The following is a 25,161-nucleotide window of genomic DNA, read 5'->3' as shown; positions in this document are numbered from 1 at the left end:
ATGGCACTCAAAGGACCACTCACTGCCCTGACAATATTCAGAGACGAGAAGCTTATGTTTAGAATCAAACCATCTCATCTCTAGAAAGCTGCACCCTAAGTGAAGTCATTTTAAGTTTGACTTCAATGTCAGTGCCTCCTTATAACACGAAGCTATGACATGCTACTGAAAACTAGTGCACAAGTTGTTTGGACTAATTTGAAAATAATTGATGTTCTTACAGCCCCTCGAAGGAAAGTGCAACACAGAAATTATACATTTACCAGTCTGAAAAGACACGAGGGTGAGCGAATGCTGAAAGAAAGTTCAATTTGGGTGAATTTTCCCAGCGAAATTGCATCTGTAATGTGCGGTGTGCACGAACCCCATTTCCCGCCCCATTTATTTTTACAAATAAATGAATGTGTTCTCTGATGTCACAGATATCCCACTGCTAACAATACAGTTCCAAAAAATCCCTCAGCAACAGGGAAAATATTGTCACAAATTGTCCTCTATTAACGCCAAGAGTGCATACCAAATGTATTTATAGAGACCGATCTTGAACATAGGTGCAGATCTGGAAGGAAGTGAATTGTCACCATGCATTTTTTTTAATACAGAAAAGCACCCCGATGCAAAGAAAATGTTTTTTCTATATATTAACTGTGAGTACATTAAATCTTTTAATTATTTATATTTTACTGTAATATATAAAAAACATATAAGCACTTGGTTTCTATCCATGAATTAAACCGCAGAAAAACATTAAGAGACCACTTAAGTTTTTTATTTTTCAGCACTTCTAGATGTATCTTGGCCATTTCAGTCCAGTCTTTCAGGAGTGACATAGTCATCCAACAGCAACGTGAAAGACTGACAGCATGACAAGACACATGAAAACTGTAATAAAAATCAAGGTTATCACATAAAAAACTTTTCTGAACTTTTCCTAAATACATTTTCAATTGTTGTATTGCATAAAAGTGAATATAAGCTTTGCAGTATTTGAGGTCTGAACAATACAGATTTTCTGTTATTTTGACCTGTTTCTCCAGTTTTCATTTTCTGCAAATAAAAAAGAAAATTGAAATTGAGGACAAATATAGTTAAGGGGAAAAATGCTAATTTGACCTATAGGTGCTTCAAAAGATTCTTCGATGCTATTGAAGTACCTTTGGTTCCACAAAGAACCTGTAACATCCCAAGAACCTGTCTGCTTCACAAAAGGTACTTTGTGGCGAAAAAGGTTCTTCAGATTATACAAAAGTAATGTTTTTTTCAAGAACCTTTGACTGAATGGTTCTTTGTGGAACCGAAAATGGTTCTTCTATGGCATCCCTGTGAATAACTTTTAAAACACCTTTATTTTACATACCTATAATAGTAAATTCAGAAAAACAGAAACTGGTCTTTGAAATGGACTTTACATTTTTCCGCAGCTGTATTTCCACATTTTTGTTCCGTAAGGCACAAATTTCCTTCATTTGTTATCACTCATTATATGTCTTATTTAAATAAATAAAAATTTCCCTTGTAGTAAGTTTTCCAGTACTGATAGGCTTTCTACTGATGCTGTCTTAAATGTAATATCTGAGGCTCGAGACACAAGAACGTTGAACCTTGTAGTGAAGGTGCAATGCTCATTTTATAGGTCTAGCCTAACACAATCCATAATCCAACTGTATTAAACTGTAATGTTGAGGAAACCTTTGAGAGGTAGTGCTGCTGTTTATCACACACCTTCTAACAGATTACATTCACACTGTCTGTGAGGGTGCTCAGATGTAACCATGAGTGTTTGCAGGCATCTTGGCATCTCTCCAGCCTGGACACTCTGAATCTCATATTAAATAACATATTGAGAACGTCTTTGTGTGTTTACATTGAGGTACCTTGCGAACCAGCGAACCAAAATCTGAACAGAAATGTAATTTTCAGGTAAAGTACTGCTTTGTTTATGGCAACTTATGTTTTTCCAAACCTCCTGTGTTTTGCAGAACAAAAAGGCAGATGCTTTTTACAATATACAAGCTACTCTTTCCCATACAATAAACCACAACTATTTGTCATATGTGCAGTGTAATTTCCCATTATGTGGAAGAACCGTTACACAAGTTGCAGTACGAAGAGATATGCCCTGTAACCTCACAGGCGTACAGACCATCTTTGGCCTGCACAGATGTGACTAAAGGACTTCACTTGCTTTAGTGAACCCAGGTTGACATAAGCAGTTTGCATTAAACTGAGTGCCAGGGACCAGTTCCTCCAGCCAAACAGAGCTCTGAATAAGCAAACATCTTATTCTTCAGAGACCTCATCACCGCAGGGCTTTAAGTTCTGTACCCACATCCTAACGTCCGCAGAACACTGTATTGTAAACTAACCGCATAAGTTCCCTTTCGTGGCAGTTTGGAAGCACTAAACACAAGACTAACGCTGGTCTAGTTCTGTTTTGGTGTAAAATCATTGTTAAACATCTCACACTTTTTATGACCTGCTAACATGTTAATCTCACCACACGGTAGACGTCTTCACCTGACAGTTGAGACAACTGCACTTAAAACATCATGAAGTCCAATAGTATAGTGTTGGACCCTGAGAAGAAAGTTATTATTACATCATTGACTAATAATCAATAAAATAATAATTGTTCAGTCGTTTGTCAATAAAACAAGTATGTCAACAAAAGTATCAAAGCACTAATCACAATGCACTAAAATCTGCATTTAATATGAATGTGTGTACTGAGGTTTTGTATAAAGATAAATCAGATCCATTTGATTAGAAACCAAACAAATTCGAGTCGAAAATATGCAAAATAATTTGAGCATCACAAACGTAAAAAATTGCAGGCCACGATTTTAATTAGTTAATTTAATTTAATCAAACGCTTCAAAAAGGTGAGACTTCAGTGAACAAAAATCATTAGGAACCATTCATTCAATATTTTTATTTACTAACTAAACACCACTAAAATTGAACAAAAGGAATTAAACAACCACAGGGGTCTGTCACAAAATGATTTTTACTCAAATAAGTTTCGAAAGACATTTTTATAGGTGTGAAGAAAAATATTGACAGTATAGACCAGAGAGGGAGAACTGGGTGCGGGGAGAAGTCTGGACCTGACGACAATGTCATGATTCTGCCTTCTCTTGATTTGATTTTCTGGTCTAGGGGCAGAATCATGACAGACCCACGTGTTTTATGTGGAGAGAAACATATTATTGTCAATCAGGACATAATATGCGTTCTCTCCAGTCTTGTCATTTGGCCCCGCCCCTCTCGTTCCTAGTATAGCTTTCCTCTGTGTCTCATTACCCACACCTGCCCAATGTTATCTCCTTTGTTAGTCTCCCTATATAATGCCCTCTTGTCTATTGTCTTGTGCTTGTTTGTTGTACATGTTCTCTTGCCTGTACATGTTTTCATGTTGTGGTCCTCAGCCGTGGCTTTTCTGAATTTGATACATGTTTAGTAAGTCTTAGTTATTATAGCTTCGTTTTTTGGACTCATACAGCAGTGTTTGTTTATTATAAAAATATATTTTATAATTTGTATTAAATTTAAACTAATCAACAGTCATTGATTCTTAGCGTAGGTCTACTGAAAGTTAGTTTGGGCCACTTAACATTTGTTAATGTTGTTGCCTCTGAAACCGTCTATATAAATGATGACAGAATTTAGATTTGGGGGGTAAACCATAACTTCACAAATTATTTGCATGCTTTTGTCTTAAGCTTGAATGTGTTTTTGATCATTAGTTATGGCCTTGGGAATTTTTCAGAAACCCGTCTTCCACATTGAAAAACACTTTCAGAATTCAATGACGAAATAGTCAAGACGTTTATTTTCATTCATTATCTTTATAAAATGGCATGTCACCAAATTACAAACTGAAGTATGAATTTGGTAAATGAATGAGACAGCGTTTGTGCCTGTGATTAATCTGACTAATATATGCACAGAACACTTGGGTATTTACACATGGAAAGAAAGCTAATCTGACAGCGATAATAATATGATAAACACTTCAGGGCTGAAATATCAGCAACACAATTACTCTAAATGTATTACTATGTCATATCCATTTCAACACAAGACCCCTATTCAACCCAATACTTTCACCGTTGAGTGAGCTAGTCAAACACAGGGACGTATAATGACTTCATAGGGCCCCGTGTCCAGTTACCTCCGAGGGGCCCCCCTCTTCTTTCCCTAAGCTGCGCATTCACAGTTATAGAAATTGAAAGTTAAGATGATCATGAATATTAAAGCCGATCTCCCCCTGCTTCAAATGCTTGTGCTATACGCTAAAACGAATCTGTAATATTATCTCCACAGTGAAAAATCAACAATGGACTCACTGAATGAAGGCGTATAAAACACACACCTATAATTAACTGTCAAATATACACGTATTTAATGCATCACATAAATAAAAAATGATTTCTTACCATAAATGCCCATGTGACATATGTCTGTAAACATAAAATCATCAAGCAAAAGGTTCAGAAAATGCATTTACATGTGCTTTAATTGAATTAATACATTTAATTTAATATAATAAGTAACATAAAAACATATTTTGCCATGATTTGTTGATCATTAAGTTTTTTACAGGGTATCCACAGGGGCCTTGTATAGCATATATTAAACATAAATAAACATTTATTTTCATTATTGTTGGGTTTTCTTTACCAAACTTGAAGCAACCTTGAAGCCCAGGGCCCCTTCGGGCCCGGTTAGTAATCCATCCCTGGTCAAACAAAGAATAGTTCTAAACAGGATATTATAAAGTGTATTTATGTTTAGTTTAACTATTTCTCGAACCATAGTAAATGACAGCAATGCACTGCTTCATTTGGCATATTGCATTTGTTCAAACTGTTTTCAGCTGCTTAAAACACTGCTAATATCCTTTCAGAAAGCAGGGGACACATTTATGAGGTCAATGCTTTGAAAGCTGACTCTCCCTGATGATTAATACACAATCATCTCTCTAGGGCTAAATGAGGCTGGGTTCGGACCGTATTACTATTTTTCATTAAATTCTTCATTCTTACTGGCTTTGATGAGGAACGTTTCTAAAGTATGGGCCAAAGTTTTCCTCTAAAAGCTGTGATGACTTATTCCGTGGCAAAGTGCGGCAGACAGATTTCATGACACCAGCGCTTGTACTTTAGGCTACATTCTCAAACCGAACCGTAGATGATAGGGTATCGATCCTGAGCCGCAGTGCTCACTGGATGCATACATTAGCTACACTCATGTTTTCATAAAAATCTGGACTTTTAAATATATAAAAAAAGTGTAAAAAGTATAAAGTGCAAGATTCGGTTTTGGGATACTAACTGCGACGTAAGGACATTTGTAAACATGTGAATTTCTTCATCTTCTTTTCTGTTTCTGTTACCTCCTGTTCTGTGCCATGTTTTGTAGTCCTTTGTAGTTTTAAGCGTTAGTTTGTTCCTCCAGGTGTGTCTTGTTATCTTGTTAGTTATGTATTTAAACCCCTGTGTTTCCTTTGTCTGTTGTCAGTATTTTCTTTGTATAATATAAAAATTCCTTTTATGATTTAATAACTCCTTTGTACTTTGTCTTTTTGTTTAATAAAACCTTATGCTGCCCGTGGATCCACTTCCTGCCTAGTTGCGCTATGTTACACAATTGAAGCACACAAATTGTTCTTTGGAACATTTGGGAATCATGCTGAGACGACATGGATCAGGTTTTGTAGAGGCCACACTGCTGAGGACATGCTGTTACGAAAGACTAGGAAATTGCCTGACAAGCAGTTTTGTGAATTGTGCTTACATATTATATATAATTACATTTTTTTTTCGATTTTATACTCCCCCTGAATTGCTAAAGAGGGGCAAATCCCAAATACAACAACTTAAAAAGTTAAGTGCTCTTTAAGGTCCCGTGTGTAACTTTTTGGAGTATCATTTGACAAAAATAATAAACATAACTATGTCAAGTGTATAAAGAGCTTATATAATGAAGCGTTATGTTTTTATTACCTTAGAATGAGCTGTTTCTATCTACATACACAGCGGGTCCCCGTCTATAGAATTTGTCATGTTGTATATACAGTAGCCCTAAACGGACAAACTGCTCTACAGAGCGCGTTTCGTAAATACGTTATCTTGATCAAGAAGCGGAACCGTGACAACACCTTAGTGCGCAGAAGAAAGACAGAATTGACTTGATAGCAAAAACTACACAGCTTTACGAGTACATAACCTAGCAAAGAAGAGGAAAAACACACTTTTACACTCTTTACTACTTCAACTGCATTCCACTACGTATGAATATTTGTATCTGTGCCGGTTACACAATTCTCAGAAACACAAACAGCTGTTTTCTGTTATACAATCTGAACAAATGTGTTTCATGTATGCAGGTTTCATAACTGGAATAACCCATAGTCATTTGTATTCAAAACCACACCATGCAGGCTGTCCTGCCAGAGGGTAGTCATGTGTAAAAATGAATGCTGTAAGACGGATAATTCAGAATCTGAATTCTCGCTGGATGAACCAAATATATAAAAAAACTCATATCAGTGTTCCAACCCCTTACCATATAGAGTGTAAAATATTTGCTCTGGTTTGATAAATCCCTTATAGGGGATAAGACTCTCCGGAGATCTAATTGAAAGGCATGTCAACTATAAGGCCGTCACACCCAAAATACACCACAGTTTGGGCTAAAAACATAATCTGATATGTTCTAAAGTGTCTTGATATTTATATAAAATCCTCTTCTTCTTCACTCCTCCCAAAACACTCTTCCTGCATCAAAACACAGATGAGGTCAACTCTGATGATTGGTGTTAAGTGAGAAAAAGGCCATCAGGCATCCTCGGTTCTGTTTGCAAATGTGTGCGTTTGTACTGATATCTCTGACTACCCTGGCAAGTCTGAAAGCATTTTGACACACTGTTGAGATCTATTCTGTCATTTTTCTTTCCTATGAGAAGAGACAGCAGTCAGTTCATCCACGAATTATTCATTTTAAAGTGTTGGTCTTGGAGTAAACATCAGGGCATATATCAAACCAATCCATGTGATGAACTGCAGATGACATCCAGAGCTGCCCAATGGGACATTTCGTGCTGTTACTCAGTCCAAACACATGATAGGAAAAGCCTCATTTCTGTAACCTCGCATGCTGCTTCCAAGCCCGACCAGCACACTTGATGTGGGTATAAGCATGAAGAGATGCTAACTTCTCCTTTGAAATATAATTTCTGTCATAAAATATGTCCTTGACTAACGGCTAAAATGAATTGGGACAGTTAACCAAAATATTATAAAAATGTTGTTATTTATTTACTCTCATGTTGATCAAAACTTGAATATGACTCTTTCATCTGTGGTACATGAATATATTTTGAGAAATGTCTCAACGGGTGTTGCTTGGTTACCAATTTCCACAATATATCTTATTTTGTGTTCTGCAGAAGAAACAAACACAGGTTTGTAATGAGGGTGAGTAAATGATGAATGAATTTTTGGGTGATCTATCCCTTGAAAGCTGAAATGACAGATCTGTCCTATAATCTACAGATTTTGAGGTGCTCCAAAAAAATACAATACAAATTGAACACCTAGAAACAAAAACGTTTAAGCTCCTATTCCTATGTTTCTCCTGGGAAACATGTCAACACGTTAAATACGTGCCGATTCGCAAATCTATCTAAGTCACGCTTTGTGTTTGATGGTGTATGATGTAGTCTATGTAGATAGTAGACACATCAGGTTTGACACAGAGCGATTGATTTCTAATGGTCATGAGAAGAGAACGTTTCTTTGAGATGTTAAATATACGCGACCGCTTCCCCCCGTACCAAAGCGTGCAGAACAACCTGTTGCACATCTGCTTCTGATTTACATGCAACAAAGCGATTAGCAACCTGCTTGAAACAACAGAGCAAAGCAATGACCCGCGGCTTAATGTTCTGCCTTTAATGACCGCGTAACCACATCAGACGGGACGTTTGGTGAAGGGTATTTTGCTCCCATTCCTCTGAAACTCACTGAAACTGATAACGGAGTACAAGAAGATAAGGGTGAAAGGGCCCCTGGGAATCATTGTCATGTTTTAGATTCACAAAATGTTTTTACCATTCTCTTGAGATCTAGTTCTGTATCAATGTGAACTCAACATTTCATAGGAGAAATAAACTAATCTAAAGAGATACCCAGTCCATCTATGAACATAGAGCTATAAAATGAACATAGAGATAATGGTGCACACAAATTGTGTTTGTGACTTTTGATCGAAGACTTTAAATCTATAGAAATTCTTCAAGAGACACAAGTGAGATTCCTGGAGTCACGAAACCTTTGAGAAGCAGGAGGCTTAACCAAGTCTCCAAATAATCTTCAGTATAAACAGAAGACATATTAAAGAGATCTCACTTGCGATATGTCCTTCTTGCCGGCACGCAAAACTGCAACACATGCAAGACCGCCACATCTACTGCCAACTTTCTTGCACTTCAAAGCTTTGTTTCCCCAGACAAACTAAATTACCAGATAGATGTAAACTAAGAAGAACGCTCCAAGCGAATAGCTAGGACTTAGTGCCTCTTACCTGAAGATAGGTCCGTGAAGAAGTTTCCTTTTAATGGTCACATACTCATCCATTTAAGAGCACAAGAAGCGTGATGACAGAGCTCTGAGCTCAGACTTTCAGTCAGTCTGTCCCCAGCTGTTCCTCACATCGCCCGATTCAGTCTCTCTCTCTCTCTCTTTCACGAACGGCCCAGTGGAAAAGGCCACGGAGGCCACATCACAGACACGCTCACAACACCAAACGCTCAAACTCGGAGGGTGCCAGGCGCCCGGCGGAGCTCCAGCCTGCACCAGAGTTGAACTCTGTGGAGTGTTTACTAGATCTGGTTCTTATCTCTCTGCTGGGTTGCTCACGCAAAACACGCCGGAAAGGAAAAGCTTCCTCGTGCCTGTGTCTTCTCCAAGTCATCTTCTGTAAAGGCTCTCTCTCTTCCAGAAAAGCGTCGAGCGCGCAAATTAACATTGGCGGACAGGGCCTGGTCGAAAAAAGAGGGCTGGACCCATGACAGGAAACAGTAATTATATCACAATCTGGCTTTATTTTACTGTGATGTGGGGACAAAGTTATGCAAAGCAGAGGGGTTCCTCGCATGGGAGCGAGACATACAGTGTTATAAGGGGTCATGTCATGAGGAATCACATTTTCCCTGATCTTTTGAGATAAAGGAGTCCATAGTACTGTACATTTAAGACTTCATTCGCAGTTCAAAAAAAGATTAAAACTGAAAAGCAAAATAATCTTGTTTTAAATTTACGTCAATTTCTTACTTGAACACGAAGCACACGACCACACACTTTTATGCTTAACTGATGTGACGAAATATTACTATAATATTTAGAGTTTATAATAACACCAATAATAAAACTAATTGTAATTAATAAACATTTAAGTAATTAAATATATAATAATATTGTTATAAATAAATATAATATATTTGTAAATAATAATATAATATATCACAATATCATATAAATAATATATAATAATAAAAATTATATTTATTAAAGGGATAGTTTTAGTAAAACTTAACTTTCTTCATTTACTCACTGACTCACTGTCATTTCAAACCTGTATGACTTTCTTCTGCAGAACACAAAAGAAGAAATTTGGAAGACTGACTTCCATTGTATGAACACAAACACCACATTTCTCAAAATATCTTCTTTCGTGACGAAAGACCGTTTGTTGAATGAACCATCATTTTTTACATGCCTTACAACATTTTTGCATTCCCCTTTTTCAGACCACACGCTACTACAGGCAACACGCCTCAAATAATGACACAAAGCCTTTCGCTTAACACACATTCTTCCTTTTCGTCGAAAACTGAACATAACTGAGAAGAGTGGTACAAAACACAGGGGTCTCAAGATGTGTTTTTCACAGCTGAACTATTTTTAACTATAAATGCCGCCTTAAAGCACAAACCTCAGGCCGAGAGACATGGAACAACAGTCAATGAAACAGTCACCTGTTGACTGTGAAAAAACTTGATGACAAAAAATATGGATAATGCAACCCCTTTAAGGTGCAATCACCTTTCGGAGAAAAATCTGTTATTGAGCAAATACACGAAACATAAAAAAGCGCACTAAAATACGTGCATTTTATTGGAACTTTGTGTATTTTAAAGTGCTTTATTTTTAATTATTCTTTAAACTTATTTCGATAAATTTAGGAAGTTCTAGGTTTACTCAACTGTTCTTTTTTAAGACATCATGAATAGATATAATATTTTAAATAAATGTAGAACTTAAGTTGTTAAAATAGAGCACTTGAAGTACGCTTAGTGTTACGAAGTGTTATTAAATCAAATGTATTATAGTGGACTATTCTACTGTATTTACTTAAGTCCCCAAGTAACCTAAAAAAAGGTGTAAACAGAGATTGTGATGGAGAGGTACAATTCCAGACTGCAGCTTTAAGGGCGATTATTAATCAAAAGGAATGGGCAAAAATCACATCAGGGACAATGGGTTGTTGAGACGTTTATAAAGAATAATATGATTTTCAAGGACGCTTAAAGCAAAACTTAAGAGGCAACCACAGTATATTCTAAAAGCAGACTATTCAAAAGCCATCCCTTTAAAGGACACGTCAATGTCTCGGGGTTCTATCAGTGTGTCTCAATTGTTCAAAAAATGATGGTTGGACGGTATAAAGCATTAATAGTTGTTTTGCTTCGTTTATACTTTATTTGTTAGATTTCAATGGATAAGACAACTTGATAACTTGACAATATTAAAAAATCAGCAAATGCATGCAGAAACATTCATTAAATAATATTAGTTTTACTGTTTTAGCTCTTGTTTTGAACATCTGTCATATTAATATTCTATCGGCTGCTGATCAAGACTTCATGAATTTAAACTTTTGGTAAGAAAGGTAAACCCATGTTCAGCTGTGAAAGTTTACAACATATAAACAATAATCCCTACTGACAGAATGACGTCAGGACAGCACTAAAAGGCATCGATGGGCGTCACTGCAGACGTCTACAACATTCTTTACAAGTTTGGAAAAATGATCACAAAGATAATAAATATTCACACATCACGTGCATTGTAAAAGAAATCCGCCACCTTCAAAGACCAACTCAATCAATCAAACAGCAAAAAAATAAATAAAAATCCCCCATAAAACACAGGCATGTCACGTTACCATGAAGAAGTGGAGAGAAAGCGTGACGTGTCCTAATAAGGCAGTGGGCACATGAAGCCAAAAATATGAGAACACTAATGAGACAAGCAGGAATACCGGACCAAAAAATCCTGTCCACGATCATACACACATAATCAAAATGTGAAAATAAAAACAAGCACTATATAGTCAGCACACGCGGCTAATAACATTTTATTGCACAGGCCTCCAACTTTTCCATTTTGAGATTACTTTTCAGACTCGTGCTATAGAGAGAGGAACCTCTTATGATGATTATATTGGGGATTATTTATGATATATTAACTATGACTTTACTATCTATAAAATGAAGCAACACTGTATCACAATTTACTTTCTAATTCTTTAATCTGATTCAATAACGTCTCTGATTTAAACTTCAGAGCAATTTAAATCGATTATGTACCCAAGCTCCTCTGAGTTCTATAAAATCTTTACCATTGCAGAAATATCAGGACATACTTTAAATGTCATCAACAATATGTTTTATTAACTATATCACCTATTGTGCAATATGTAGCACTGTGCTAAAAGCAGTGTGAAAAAAACACTATGCCCTGAAACTTAAGTGTCCTCTGAAGTGTGGGAATCTCCACATGAAGTTTATGTCTGTTTAAAATCACTATTACTCGAAGGTAAACAGAAACCAGGGTGCTTTCTGGTGACCCTGGTTATGCATGGGCTGTACAGTGCTTTGAAAACATCGGTCTGTGTCACTAATACGTTTAATAGTGTAGCATTTATTTTTCCTTTCTTCTTTAAGCTTTCCAGTGGCTCAGTGGTTAGATCATGGCGTTAGTAACATCAAGGTCATGGGATCACGTTAAAAATGTACTTGTAGAATAACTGTAGATAACACTATAGAATACTTTAAATATAGAATACTTTAAATATTTACTAGTAAATTTCACAAGAATTTTACAGCAGTTTTCTGTAGTGAATACTATAATATAGTATTTTTATGGACAAATGTATTAACCACTGTATGGTAAAGCATTGAAAATACAGAACTCAGAAAAGGTAAAAAGGAAAAAAGAATTTGGTAAAAAATAAAAAAAAATGTATCCATTTGTATAATGCTAATGTCCTTTGCAGTTATCTTTCTATTTATGTGATGACCAGCACTTATCATCTTTAAGAAAACACAACAGACATATACTTGGCTACAACTGTTTGGCATGTGCTACAAAACTTTAAACCACCGTAGCACGGGTGCGATGTGCAAAAAAGTTATCATACAGTTCATCTCTGGTAAATGTCGCTTGCCACGCAAACATTTTCAAACATACTTTTCAAGACACAGATGACTTAAATTTGCTATGAGAGATTTACTTATGTTGACAGTGACACATTCAGGAGGGTCAACAGGTGTCCTGGTAGATTTATTGTCACATGACGACAAAATGGCTTCTCGCATGTTGGTTTAGACACCTCAGAAGTGGGATATTTCTCACCAGAAACACGGAAGTAATGTCTGGATTTAGTAACATTCAAAGTATTTAGTAACATTAAAACATTAATGGTTTTTGTTTACATTAAAAGAGCACCATTCCAAAAATTATTTCAGGGTTGAAGTGGGAACTATCGAATTTCCAAGAGCACGAAGGCAGCACAGCCTCTGGATGAGGGGTTAGGTTGCCCAGATGGCATAAATGGAACCATCTGGGTCCCAAAAGCATCATTCAGCAGTGACAACCGTTCAAAAATGGCCATTTAGTGTGACAACACAAAAGTTTTTGGGTATATAATAAAATATTTATTCATATAAAAAAATGAAGAAAACATTTTTTTCTGTCCGCTGCCTTTCATATCACAGCTCCTCATAGCTGCTTGTGAAAGGCTTGAGATCAAGCCCATTCTTGTTATACTACCACTCAATCAGCGTTGTCATGACATCATCTCCATGCATCACCAGCAATGCATTTCCGACCCAGGTGATAATCTCTCCAGGTATCATAGCTCAACAAGATATGACTATTTTGTATTGATCTTGAAGAAATAAGAATGAAATTTAACGCACACTACTAGAATGTCAAGATTTTTCTAAATTGCAATCTCCCTTGCAAACAATACCTTTGAACAGTTACATAACACTAAATATATAAAAAATAATATAAATCACACGTTTAAATCACTCTCTGTAAACTGTGTTTTTATCCCATCTGAATACTGTATTAGATGAAAAATAAAAGCAACAATATTAGGAAACATCTATGGTTTAAAAAAGCATCTTAACACAATACTTAATACACCTTATCTGCACCTTATATTGGCCAAGGAACCCCCGAGAGGTAATCTGATTGACATGTAAAACAACCAATCACAGTTGGTCTTTGTTCCCAGGTGAACTGGTAAAGAACATGCACGTCTGCTTAAAGAAAAGATCAGATTGACTTCGTAACCTCCGAGTTTCCAGTTTTGTGTGCCTTATGTATCAGACGTTTCCAACAACAGTCTGTGGGTCTGACGTCTGAGGCTGAGACTAGTACACACCATCCAAACCAGGTACTGTATACAATCGTATGCTTTACTATACAGGACACCAAATGCAGCCAAAAATGTGGTAAATAAAACCATAAACCTACTTTTGTAACTATAAATATGAAATCATCCTAGCACATGGTTATCGAACGCAAAATATCTAAATGATACAAAATACAAACCGTACCACCTTCTGGAATAAAGTCTGAATGATTCAAATGATTCAATGACGAGATAAAGGATAAACCGAACACCCAATGAAAGCCTGCAGCTACTGTATCTATAGCAACAGCCTTCACAAACCACGATACAGGAGATATTCAAAAGGACAACACAGACTTAAAGGATTATTTGAAGGCTATAGAGGCAATGTTGAAAGCACAAAAGTAAACCTTGCTGTGTCTATTCTCTGTGGGTTCACTCCAAAGACAGCATATGCCAATCTTGAGTCTTGCATACACTCTTCTCATTTTAAAATGAGTGCTTGTTCAAAAGCCTTAGTCTGGTCTATAAATATCCCTGATTACCTCCTCATGAGAAGAGTCAAGGTCAAAGGTGACCAGCATTAGAAATGCGACAGATTCATGATACACTTTCAATCTTTCACTGAAAATCAAACGCATTGCACCACAATTTGTGCCTTTGGTCTCTATGGCAACACACTCCAGCTGCCGTCTCTGCATTGCTGTTTTGAAACGACTTCATCATCCCGTAATGATTAACATTCATTTTATAATACAAATGTGCTCTCCATTGAATGACTTGCCATTGTGTTTTAATACAGCGAAGACAGTGACACACAATGAAGCCCAGCGGATCATTTTATGAGTTATATTTTTTTAAAGGTGCTGTGTTTAATTTTGTTGAGAGTCTATTATAACAGGGGTTCTTAAAGTTTACATTCAAAGGTCCGAATCTGAATTCTTGTCAACGTCAAAGGTCCGGTACAATCGTTATAACAAAACTTGCTTTAAATAAACATTTAAAACAACTTTAAATACATTTATTTTAAAAACAAATCAACTCTATAAGAGTTTTAAGGCATAATGTTTTTCTAAATCATGTTTTTATTGTGTAAGTTAGCTGAATTGTTTTATTATTACTTAATCAAAAGAACCCAACTGCAGTTTCATTCATATTACATTTAGCAGACGCTTTTATCCAAAACAACTTACAAAGAGTTCAGGGAGCAATAAGCGATATGTCATGAAAGAGCAATAGTACATTAGGTGCTAATACAAAGTTACTAGTTTCAACAAAAGCTAGACCAGCTGTTGAGAGAAGAGGGTCAGTGTCATTTTTTTTTATTTGTCTGTCAAGTATTCACAGAAGAGGTGTGTTTTAAGTAGTTTTTTAAAGGTTGTGAGAGATGGATGCACTATTAATTTGAATGCACAATAAAAGCATTGTATTTGAACATGAAGTTATTTTTTGCAATTCAAATTTTCATATGCTATTCATCATATTCATGGCGTCATCTAGTCGTACTTGTTTGCTGTTTTAACTGTTACATACAGTGCTGCATTTTCATTCAACAAAATGCTTATGAAATAGTACTTCAATGTAACTTGTAACACAGTGTAACACAAATGTCTGGACAACAAACTATGCATATATTTACAAGAATTCCCTCCTGGTCTGAATCCGGACCGGAGTCCGGACTTTGGGAAGGGCTGCTATATAATACACACAACTATGTCTTCAGAGGTGTATAAAGACCTTACATTATGAAGTGTATTTCTATTACATCGCGGGTCCCCTTGTATGGAATTCGCCATGTTGTTTCTACAGTAGCCCTAAGGGGACAAACTGCTCCACAGAACACGTTTCGTAAATACGTTATCTCCTTCGGCAAAGGACTGAAAACATGACAACATCTTAGTCCTGTATCAGCCACCCTAGTGCTTCGAAAGGGAGGGGTAAGCGGTGGATTGAGCCGCTGGTTGCAATTCACAACCTGACCGGAAAAAAAATAAGAATATGCAAAGACAATTGTTAACATACAGTTTTAGTGTTGTTAGACTTGAGTTAGACTTTATGCAAAGTGTCTGTACTGCATAGCTCATGAGACAATCAAAAAGTATTTTTTCCAAACCCTTGAAGTTTTCTTCTGAAGAAAACACACGAGATAAATAAAGTTAAAGTTATTTTTCCAGGGGAGAATTCTTCCAGCGCTACTTCAAAATATGTCAGAAACTCGCAACCACCCACACAACACTGGTGAAGTATTATAACATTTGCATTGTCTTCCAAACTTTTCCTGCAATCACAACTGTTTATTTGTCTAAAGAAGCATTTCATTCTTGCGCCTGTGTGTTTTGTTTATTTGTACAACTGATAATCCCACAATTCATTTCAATCTGATTGGTTCAAAGCCACAGTAAATGCCAATAAGCACACACCTGTGACTGCATGCTTTTAAATTCACAAAGTTGCAATTGCTGGCAGTTAACAGTTATGCTAATGAATTATTTATTACTTGCTGGAAAAATTATTTTAGATATTATTCAGATTACAGATTCACAAAAGGCTGTGGATTACACTGATTTTACCACAGGAAAGGGAGTTTTAACATAATGCACCTGACAAAATAGGTTTTATTGCTTTTTTTACATTTACGCATTTGGCAGACCCTTTAACCATCCAGGTCGTTCGATGTACTATCTATATTCATTTCATTTTCAAAAGTATGCACATTCACCTGTGAATCAAGATCATGCGTTGCGATGTTCTACCAACCTTAAAACGTTCTCCCCCCATTTTGCATCATCGCAGAAGGGTGTTTTCAGTAAGTGACCTAAATCAAAACAATGCTGAGCTGTGTTGTGTTCGCATAAATGGCAGAAGTGTTATAGTGGGGCAGTGGAACATTACGCTGGGAGACGGCGCGGCGTACGATTAATTAGCACACAGATGCGAACACGTTGATAATTGCCTTGTCTGTGGTGCATTCTGTTAAGACTGAGCGTGGCTGAAAGCCGTCGGGTAGCATGAGTCACTCGCCGCAGGAGGCTGGGGACAACATCACTCACAACTCTCTTACATTGCTCCTGTCATCATGAGTCTAAAGAGAATGTTGCTAGTGGTAACAGCCCATTTGATAACATTCATTAGACAATATTAAAATAATTTATTTAACATTACTTAACATGCTATACAGACAATGTTAGGACGTTTGAGGGCTGTTTATCGGCGCTAATGGGCTGAATAGGTTTTGACTGAGCATTTGATTGGGAAGAAAATGATCTTATTAGCATGTCAAGTTGTTAAATTGTTATTAAAAGACAGAATTAAAGCAGGACTGTGATCTGATTAGACTTTGAACTTCTATTGAAAGTGGATATGAAATAATTTCACATATAGGAAGAAAAAACGCAACTGTGATCTCTTGAATGTCTCTGTTGTTTCTCCCAAACAGCAATGCAGTCAGATTCAGAGGAAATAGAGACCAAGCTATCGAAAATAAGCAAGCCATAATAATAGTGTAAATCATCTATTTTATAGTCTCGTGTTTATTGTTTTAGTAAGTTTAGTAAGTTTGGTGAGCAAAAAAAGAGTAACCACGGAGCAATAGAGTTTTTGTTTGGATAAGAAAATCTCTCTCTCTCTCTGGTTAAGCAGAGAAATACCAGCCAGGACAATCAGGTTGGGTATGTGACATTAAAATTCCCACTGAATCATTTTTGAGTCTGGTGTTCTTCTTCTTGACAGACTTGTCAAAAGACATGCGCTTGTGAATTGAGCTTTAATGATCGCATGGAAGGAAAAGCAAATAAATTAAGCGTGATGTCGTTGGCAGCTTTCTGCTAGTTTTCTCGTCATGGAAATAAAAACAAGTTCAATTTAGATCAAATGGACAAACCCTCCGAGAACATACGTACGTGTGAAAAATGGATCAAGGAAAGGTTTAGCATCTCTTTTTGTCATTGGCCCATTGGTGGCCAAAAGTATTATCAAATAGGGGTTGAACGACCTCAGATTTCTTGAAGATAAAAATCATGTCGAAGTCAACAAGTCAATGATGTCATCAATTAATGTTTTGCAACAAGATTTGATGGGTGTGGGCAGTAAGACGCTTGTGTGCGCGGGCTGTGTGATAATGGAGGGACACCCGCAAAATACCCTCTAAATATAAAGTATCCAAATACAAATAAACTGATGTCCATCTATTGCACGAGAGCAACAACAAATAAACTAAAATAAAACAGTTTTAAAGCGCGAGGTCAGTGCAGCCTGAAAATATAATATTAAAAGATCTGCATGTAGAGATGAAATCTATGTAACGTTGCGAGCTTTTGCATCGTCAGAACAAATTGGGAATACTGCGGAAGAAAACGACACATTTTGAATGATGCGTGTGGAAACTGAAACAAGCGCCGAGTGTATGATGATTCTGTGCAAATGTAAAGAGCTTTCAGTCATGTTCAGCTCACTGCTGTACACTGATAGCAGGTTAAAAAATAATTGCAACGCGGACCATTGAATACAGACTATAGAAATGTAGCCTTCTGACTAGAGTTCTCAACATAAAGCCATGTATTGATAATGATTTCATGTGACTTTCATGTTTTTTTGTTCTGCTGCAGCACAAAAGCATACAAAATGGCTTCAAAGCCCACTTACAAAGGAAGGATTTGGTCATTCTCTGAAATAATTAAAGGACCGGTGCATTTGGTGATTGAATGTAAGAAAATTGTAATTGCATTGCTACACTTTCATTTTCAGGCAAAACTATTTGTCAGGAAGCTGCCCTTTTTACAGACCTCAATCTAATCAAGTCAAAGTCAAGCGGCCCTATTGAGTCAGTCAACATCAGAGAGATACACAACTCAAAGTAATAGAGGCAAAAATAATGAAAAGCAGAAGGGAGGGAAATTATGCAAGAATGGACAAATAATGCCCTTAATTGCTCTTGGGAAATTGCTTAGATCACTGGATGGCTTCTATACACGGTAACACATCACGGTCCAACAAGCCTTTTGTTTTGGGCAAACATATGGCATAAGATTTCCAAGCTCCCGCATTTCAGTCCACTAAACAAATTGTTCAGCTTGCAGACATATTAAAATGCATATAAAAAACCCATATGAATCTAGTGGGTTTCAGTAAACACAGGGATAGAAAAGCTTGTAGTTGTTATTTGTAGATGCACTGGATATTTGCAGCAGATACCGATGACATATTTCTTAAAAAGTTTGAATAAGGTTTCTGCTCCTGGTCACTGTAGATGGATTTTTTTTAAATACTATAATATATAGTAACACTATATAATTAAAAAAATAAAACGCTGCTTATCTCTGAAACTCTTAAGTCACTTTACATACTAATTTTTACATGTTACATTATAAATCATTATTATAAATACTCTTTTTTTAATTGGGGTGTAAGTAAGGAGAGATTTGAACACAGATTTTTGAGGTACTTACTCGATGATAAATTAAATGAATAATAATTAGAATCATTTCCATTTTTAAACACTAAACAAACATTATAACCACATACAACCAACAGAACATTTCCAACTTAATTACAATGTTAAATCAACATCTTTAAGATTTTTAATTAATGTAAAAATAAAAACTTAAACCAGAAGAGCTGCTGGACCAGTGTTCACATTATTTACACGCCTCTTATCATTTCAAACCAATATGACTTTCTTTTTCCTGCAGAACACATAAGAAGAGATTTCGAAAAATGTTGGTCCCCGTTGATTTGCATTGGAATTGAATGGAAACCAACTGTTTTTGGTTAGTGTTTTGCAGAAAAAATAAATTCACACGGGTTTAAAATGAAAACATTTTGAAGGTAAAGTATTCCTTTAACTCTTAAATCTTGACATTGCTGTTTTAAGAATTGTAAGACACTCATAAATTGCTTGTGATGCTGCTGATTTGTAATGAAAGTGCCTTATAAATTAATGAATCTAAACACATTTACCAAAGAGTTTAAAAGCTTATTCTGATCCATTTTAAAAGTTTGTTTAATCCTAATGCCGCAAGATGATATGGTTAGTTGAATCCCCCCCTCCCTATTTGAGAAGCGTTGTCAAAAAGTGATGTTTGAAATACACAGGAAGGGATAAAATAACCGATTCATTCTCTCCACATGGCGAGTGAGGCTTATTTTTGACAAAAAGCAGAAACAACCTCTCACTCTTGGCATGTGCGTGGTCGCCTCACTCAGCACCTTAGAATCAACAGAGGATTAATAGGCTACACATTCTCAAACAAGATGAACGCATGTGACACAATGAAAGACCCGCGAGCCTCTTTCCCCTCGGGTTTCGTGGTCTGTTCGTTAACATCTGCCCATTTCTGAGAGCTTGAAATGAATACAGAGCCGGCAAACAGGAAACAGTCAGTTGCCAGGAGACATCGTCAGTGGGTTTTAGTGAATGTGCTGCTGGAGAGATGGTTCGAGGACCAGAATGGAACTTGTTGACAGTAGTGCCCACACAACACAAAGCAGAAATACAGAAAGCCTACTGTGCAGATGTCAAATAGTCTTCCTCAAGTTAGGACCGGTTTAAAAAAGAATACAGTTTAATATGAAATACTGAACATTGTATTACAGTGATTTCCCCCAAAATGACTTTTCTTTATCATTTACTCACCCTCATGTCATTTCAAACCTGCATGACGTTCTTACTTCTGCAGAACACAAAAGAAGATATTTTAAAAAACGTTGATAACCAAACGACACTGACCCCCATTAACTACAACGGTACGGAAACAAAACAACATCAGTGACCTTTCACAGAATATCTACCTATCCCTGGTACTGAACGAAATGAGGGAGTTTGCACATAAAGCTCAGTGGCCATACTTTCAATGCGCATAAACAGACTTTTGGGTATTTTCATATTCAATTTTATATAAAATAATCATATACTGGAAAACATAATGCATCTCCTTATGTGACAAAATAGACAGCAAAGAATATAACAGATGTTGTATTTGTGCATTTGTCAATTCTTATGCTGACACAGAGAATGACAAGAAAAGTGAGCAGCATTTTTTTTATCAGTGTTCTTTAGCAACAAAACACACAAAAGAAATCTGTCACACCCAACCTGGAAACTTGGTGATGAAAGACAACAATGCTATTTATATGCATATTAATAAATGTAACTTTATGAAACCATCTATTTTATATATGCTCTTATAGGAGTCACACAACTCAATGCAATATATGAATAATAAATTAGTTGGACATTTTTATATACACTTTATAGTGCTCATGGAAATCCAGCCTTTATTAGTGATCTTTATAAAAAAAGTTATTCTCCCGTAAACACCTTGTGTTAAGCTCTAAACACTCTCACACACACCCAACACCCTTCTGAACAGCTGTTGCTTTAATACTAAAGGTCAGTCCACTTTTCACGTCCCTGAAGTGACTGTGCTTTGTGCAACTTAAAATCCTGATCTGGGGAAATGTGTGTGTTTGTGTTCTGTATTTGTGAATAAATCAATCCGCAATTATAGCACCACTGACAGAGCCAATTAACTGAGTTGGTTTTGGCTTATGGATAAGACTTCAGTGAATCTAAAAACCAAATCACAAGCTGTGTCAATGTCTGCCGGGACAGTTTAATGGGGGCCTCTAGTGGATATGGATCTATTATCTAAGACAAACAGAGCATTTAACAAGCTTCATTTTTAAAACCAAATTCACCTCAAATGATCATATGTTTCATTTCACCCAAGATATTTTGAAGAACGAACCAAACCTCAGTGACCCCTATAGACTTCAGTTATATGGAAACAAAACCACATTTCACAAAATATCTTCTTATGTGTTCCTCAGTAGAAAGAGTCACATGCAGACTTTGATCAACGTGAGGGTGAATAAATGATATAATTTTTATTTTTGGTTGAACTATTCTTTTACTTCATACTTTATTTCCAATGGTCCGCCCATACTAAAGTTCTCTACATACACAACCTTGAATGTACTGCCCAGTTTGGATAAAATAACCTGCCATATGCATAAATCAATACTTGCTTTGGGATACTTTTCACCCTAAACTCTAAATAAAGAAAATAAATAATTTAGTAACCTGAATCAGATAACAACACTGTTTTCAAGCAAATAATAATTTCTACTGTCTTTTGATTTTAAAATGTGACGTCTATGTGAGATACACCCAACTACAGTAGCCAGCATTTTCCCTAAATTACACAAACCCATCACACTTTCCTGACGCGACTGATTTTGACACATGAATTACTGATCGACTTGTCTCCTGGACTGAATACTGATGGAGCGACACGCTGTCCTCTTCACGGATGCTCCAAAGCACACACCTAACTGACAGTGGAGCGCTGTGGTTTGAAAGAAAGGCCATTATTGAATAGCAGCTATCAGCGTGCGTCATATAAATCCGGGCTTCATACTGAGGCCAGACCAGTGTTTAGCATCACAGGCAGTAATGTGGGAGTGTGTGAGGGCCACTTCACCCCAGGTAGACTCTTCTGATTGGTCTGCACATGAGAGCTTGATGGAGGCTTCCACATGGAGGGCCAGTAAATGTATCAGGGCCCTTTAAAGTCAGCAGTGCTTTTGTGTCGTGAGGGAGAAAATGTGTTATTTATTCACTACTGTGTAAGTACTTTGCACACTTTGGCACTCATTATTAATTCATTAGACCTTCTATTATTCACTTAACATGTTTTCCTATTTCCTATTTTAACTCAATTTGCATTTCCTGGAGAATACCAGGACAGCTAAATAAAATCTCAAATTAAAATCTCAAATTCAGAATGCACTGCGCTTGAGAAAATAGTAAACAACTTTTTTTGCTGTACTCAATAGTGAAAAGTATTGATGGAAATTGTTATATTACTTAAACTTAAATCTTATATTTTTACATTTGAGTCCATTCATGGTAAACTATGCTAGCATGTTCCCTATGCTCCAGTTTTCGAAACAGCGCAAGCATTTTTTACAAGTACTTGCGCATGTGCGACCTGAACACGCGACCCGCCACCAGAGCAGGCTGTGTGTGATCTGCACGGGTCACTAGCGTCACTGACGTTTCCTACCGCCGTGGACACGCACAATCCAGGTCGTCATTGACAAGTTTACTTCGAGTCGCTGTTTGCCGTGACAGATTTGTAGAGCCAGAGGTCGAACGATTTGATATACGAGACGTTTAAAACTAAACTAACCGCAGAACGGTTCAGAAAACACAGTTTATCTGTTGTGTGAACATGCAGAAAAGTGTCCTTAATACACAATAAAATCATCGTAAGAACGTAACAACACAAGACCTTTCATTTAGCTTTAATGGGTAACACTGTAAACAATTAAATATATACTTTTTGACAAACACAATTTCTGCGGATTCAAATGAATTCAGATTACAGTATCACCATTTAGCACCAATTAATAACAAATCTGCGGTCATCAAGTAACTTATTTGTCAGTAGCAGTAATAGTTATTTTGGGGAAAATAATTGAATTATTGCATTGGAGGTTGATTTAAAGTGTCCCTAAATTCTTTGTTTGCGTTCCTAAAAACTTCAGTCAGGGGCTACAGTTCTCCTAGTTAAAAAAGCTAGTCTGGAGCACTGCTATGCATCAAACCCATGACATCTACCATATAAGCTATAGACCACTTCGGAAAACGTAAACAATGCTGAACCAAGGCTGTCAGATTTAATTATATAAGCATGACTAAAATAAACAAATAAATAAAAGTGCAACAAGAAGTGCTTCTGGACCGGTGCTTGCATATTGCGTGCTGGTCTACAGGAACATGTACATGACCCTTGAAAAAGTGCTGCATCACAGTGCAGGGTAAAAAAAACTAAAAATGGATACCATATTATGAAAAGACCAATCCCATCACAGTGTATGCACTCATAACAATGACATGGTGGGCGGGTAACGACTAAGGTGCCCTTGAGCAAGGCACCTGACCCCTAATTGCTCCCCGGGCGCTGCAGTGATAGCTGCCCACTGCTCCGGGTGTATGTGTGTTCACGACTTGCTGTGCGTGTGTTCACTACTCTCTGGATGGGTTAAATGCAGAGGTCGCATTTCGGGTATAGGTCACCGTAACTGACAAATAGGTCACCTAAAGTAGCTGAAACATCACTATGCGTTAAAATTGAATGTTGTGCTGGATACAGTATATTGATATTTTCAAACTACAATCTTAAACTTACCAAGTCTTCATTATCTACAAAATGGAGTCTCAACTGTGTGCTTATTTTGGGCTAAATCAACTGCACAAGCTCAATATTTAGGTTGAGTGGTTTAGAGCAAACCCTAACCGGAATGCCTGAGGACTATCAATGCATCGCTGCCATGCAAATACTGTAATAATCTCTTCAGCAATCCATTCCCGAGCCGCCCCACTTCTGTAATCTGTACAATATAAGACACTATCGGACGGTGAATACTGTTCTTTGTGTGCGACATGAAAATAATCAATTAAGGTGAAAGAACACCAGTGCCCAACACTTAATTGTCTTTAGAAATACCCGAAGTGCAGGGACCGTCTCCCAAGAGCGATTGGCCTAAAGTTTTAAAGACAGACAGAGCTTTGTAGTTAATTGTGATGTCAATAATTCCTGAGCTCATTGACTGGCCCGTCTAATTAGGATTTTAGCCGCAAGTGTTGCAATAGCACACCAGATCTTGAAGCATTACGCAACTCCCACATGATAGAGGTGATGATGAAACCATTAGTGACCCAGCTGGAGTGATAAAACTGTGGCTGGAATCATTGCGCCCGCATTACTTGTCATGCATGAAATGTTCACTGATGCATTGGTCGGATGAACTGCTGTGACACAAATGGAGACCAACTTTGGACTTACCTCTGAGACGTGCTTTTGTACTTCTGCCTGTAAAACAGAAAAATGGAAGTACATTAGCTTGCACTTGAAATAAATGATGAGATTTCTCTATAACAGCGAATGTTCTCCGTTTTGTTTCAAATTACAGGAGTAGTGCGCTCAAAAACTAATTCTTGTATTATTTGCTTTTTCCAAGCAGGTATGAACTTCTTTCCTGCATTTCCTTCAACACACAAAGGCAAAATTATAGTAACTCACAGTCTCCATTCTCCTTTTTAAATTTACAGTCCATCCATACTTTTACTTTCCATGCGACTGAAGGAGAATGATGCTATCTAATATTGTGCCTAACATCGCTACGTCAACAATGTGAGGGTGGGTAAATTATGTCACAGTTTTCATTTTTAGGTGACGTATTAACCCAAAACGTTACAATTGTGTTTTGTAAAACCTGTGGGTACTTTTTGTTTTGAGGACTGATAAGAGCCTCTTTCCAGCAAGGATCTTAAAAATACTGGAATTCACACTTTCCCATTGCAGTGAATTAGTCATCAGATGAAGGTTCTGTTATCAGAATCATTAGCAAATACATTTGATTATATATTTAACAGCCTACATA

At 36.8% G+C, this 25,161-nt stretch overlaps 1 protein-coding gene across 3 annotated transcripts in view; it reads right to left on the bottom strand.

Moving 5' to 3' along the window:
* The window catches only part of pde1a (phosphodiesterase 1A, calmodulin-dependent), a 66,098-nt gene that overhangs the window by 20,962 nt on the left and 19,975 nt on the right, over positions 1-25,161 (bottom strand). For 2 of the 3 annotated variants that reach the window (XM_079464079.1, XM_079464080.1), the window contains one exon: positions 24,564-24,590. In XM_079464079.1, the coding sequence (XP_079320205.1) occupies positions 24,564-24,590 (27 nt within the window). Of the gene's footprint in view, positions 1-8,589; positions 8,987-24,563; positions 24,591-25,161 lie in introns of those variants that run through there. The other variant, XM_079464081.1, reaches the window with a different exon arrangement.

Source organism: Barbatula barbatula (genome assembly GCF_947034865.1).
Source record: "Barbatula barbatula genome assembly, chromosome: 9".
Lineage (NCBI taxonomy): Eukaryota > Metazoa > Chordata > Actinopteri > Cypriniformes > Nemacheilidae > Barbatula > Barbatula barbatula.
The sequence above is the reverse complement of the archived record's forward strand: the minus strand, read 5'-3'. Positions and strand labels throughout refer to the sequence as shown.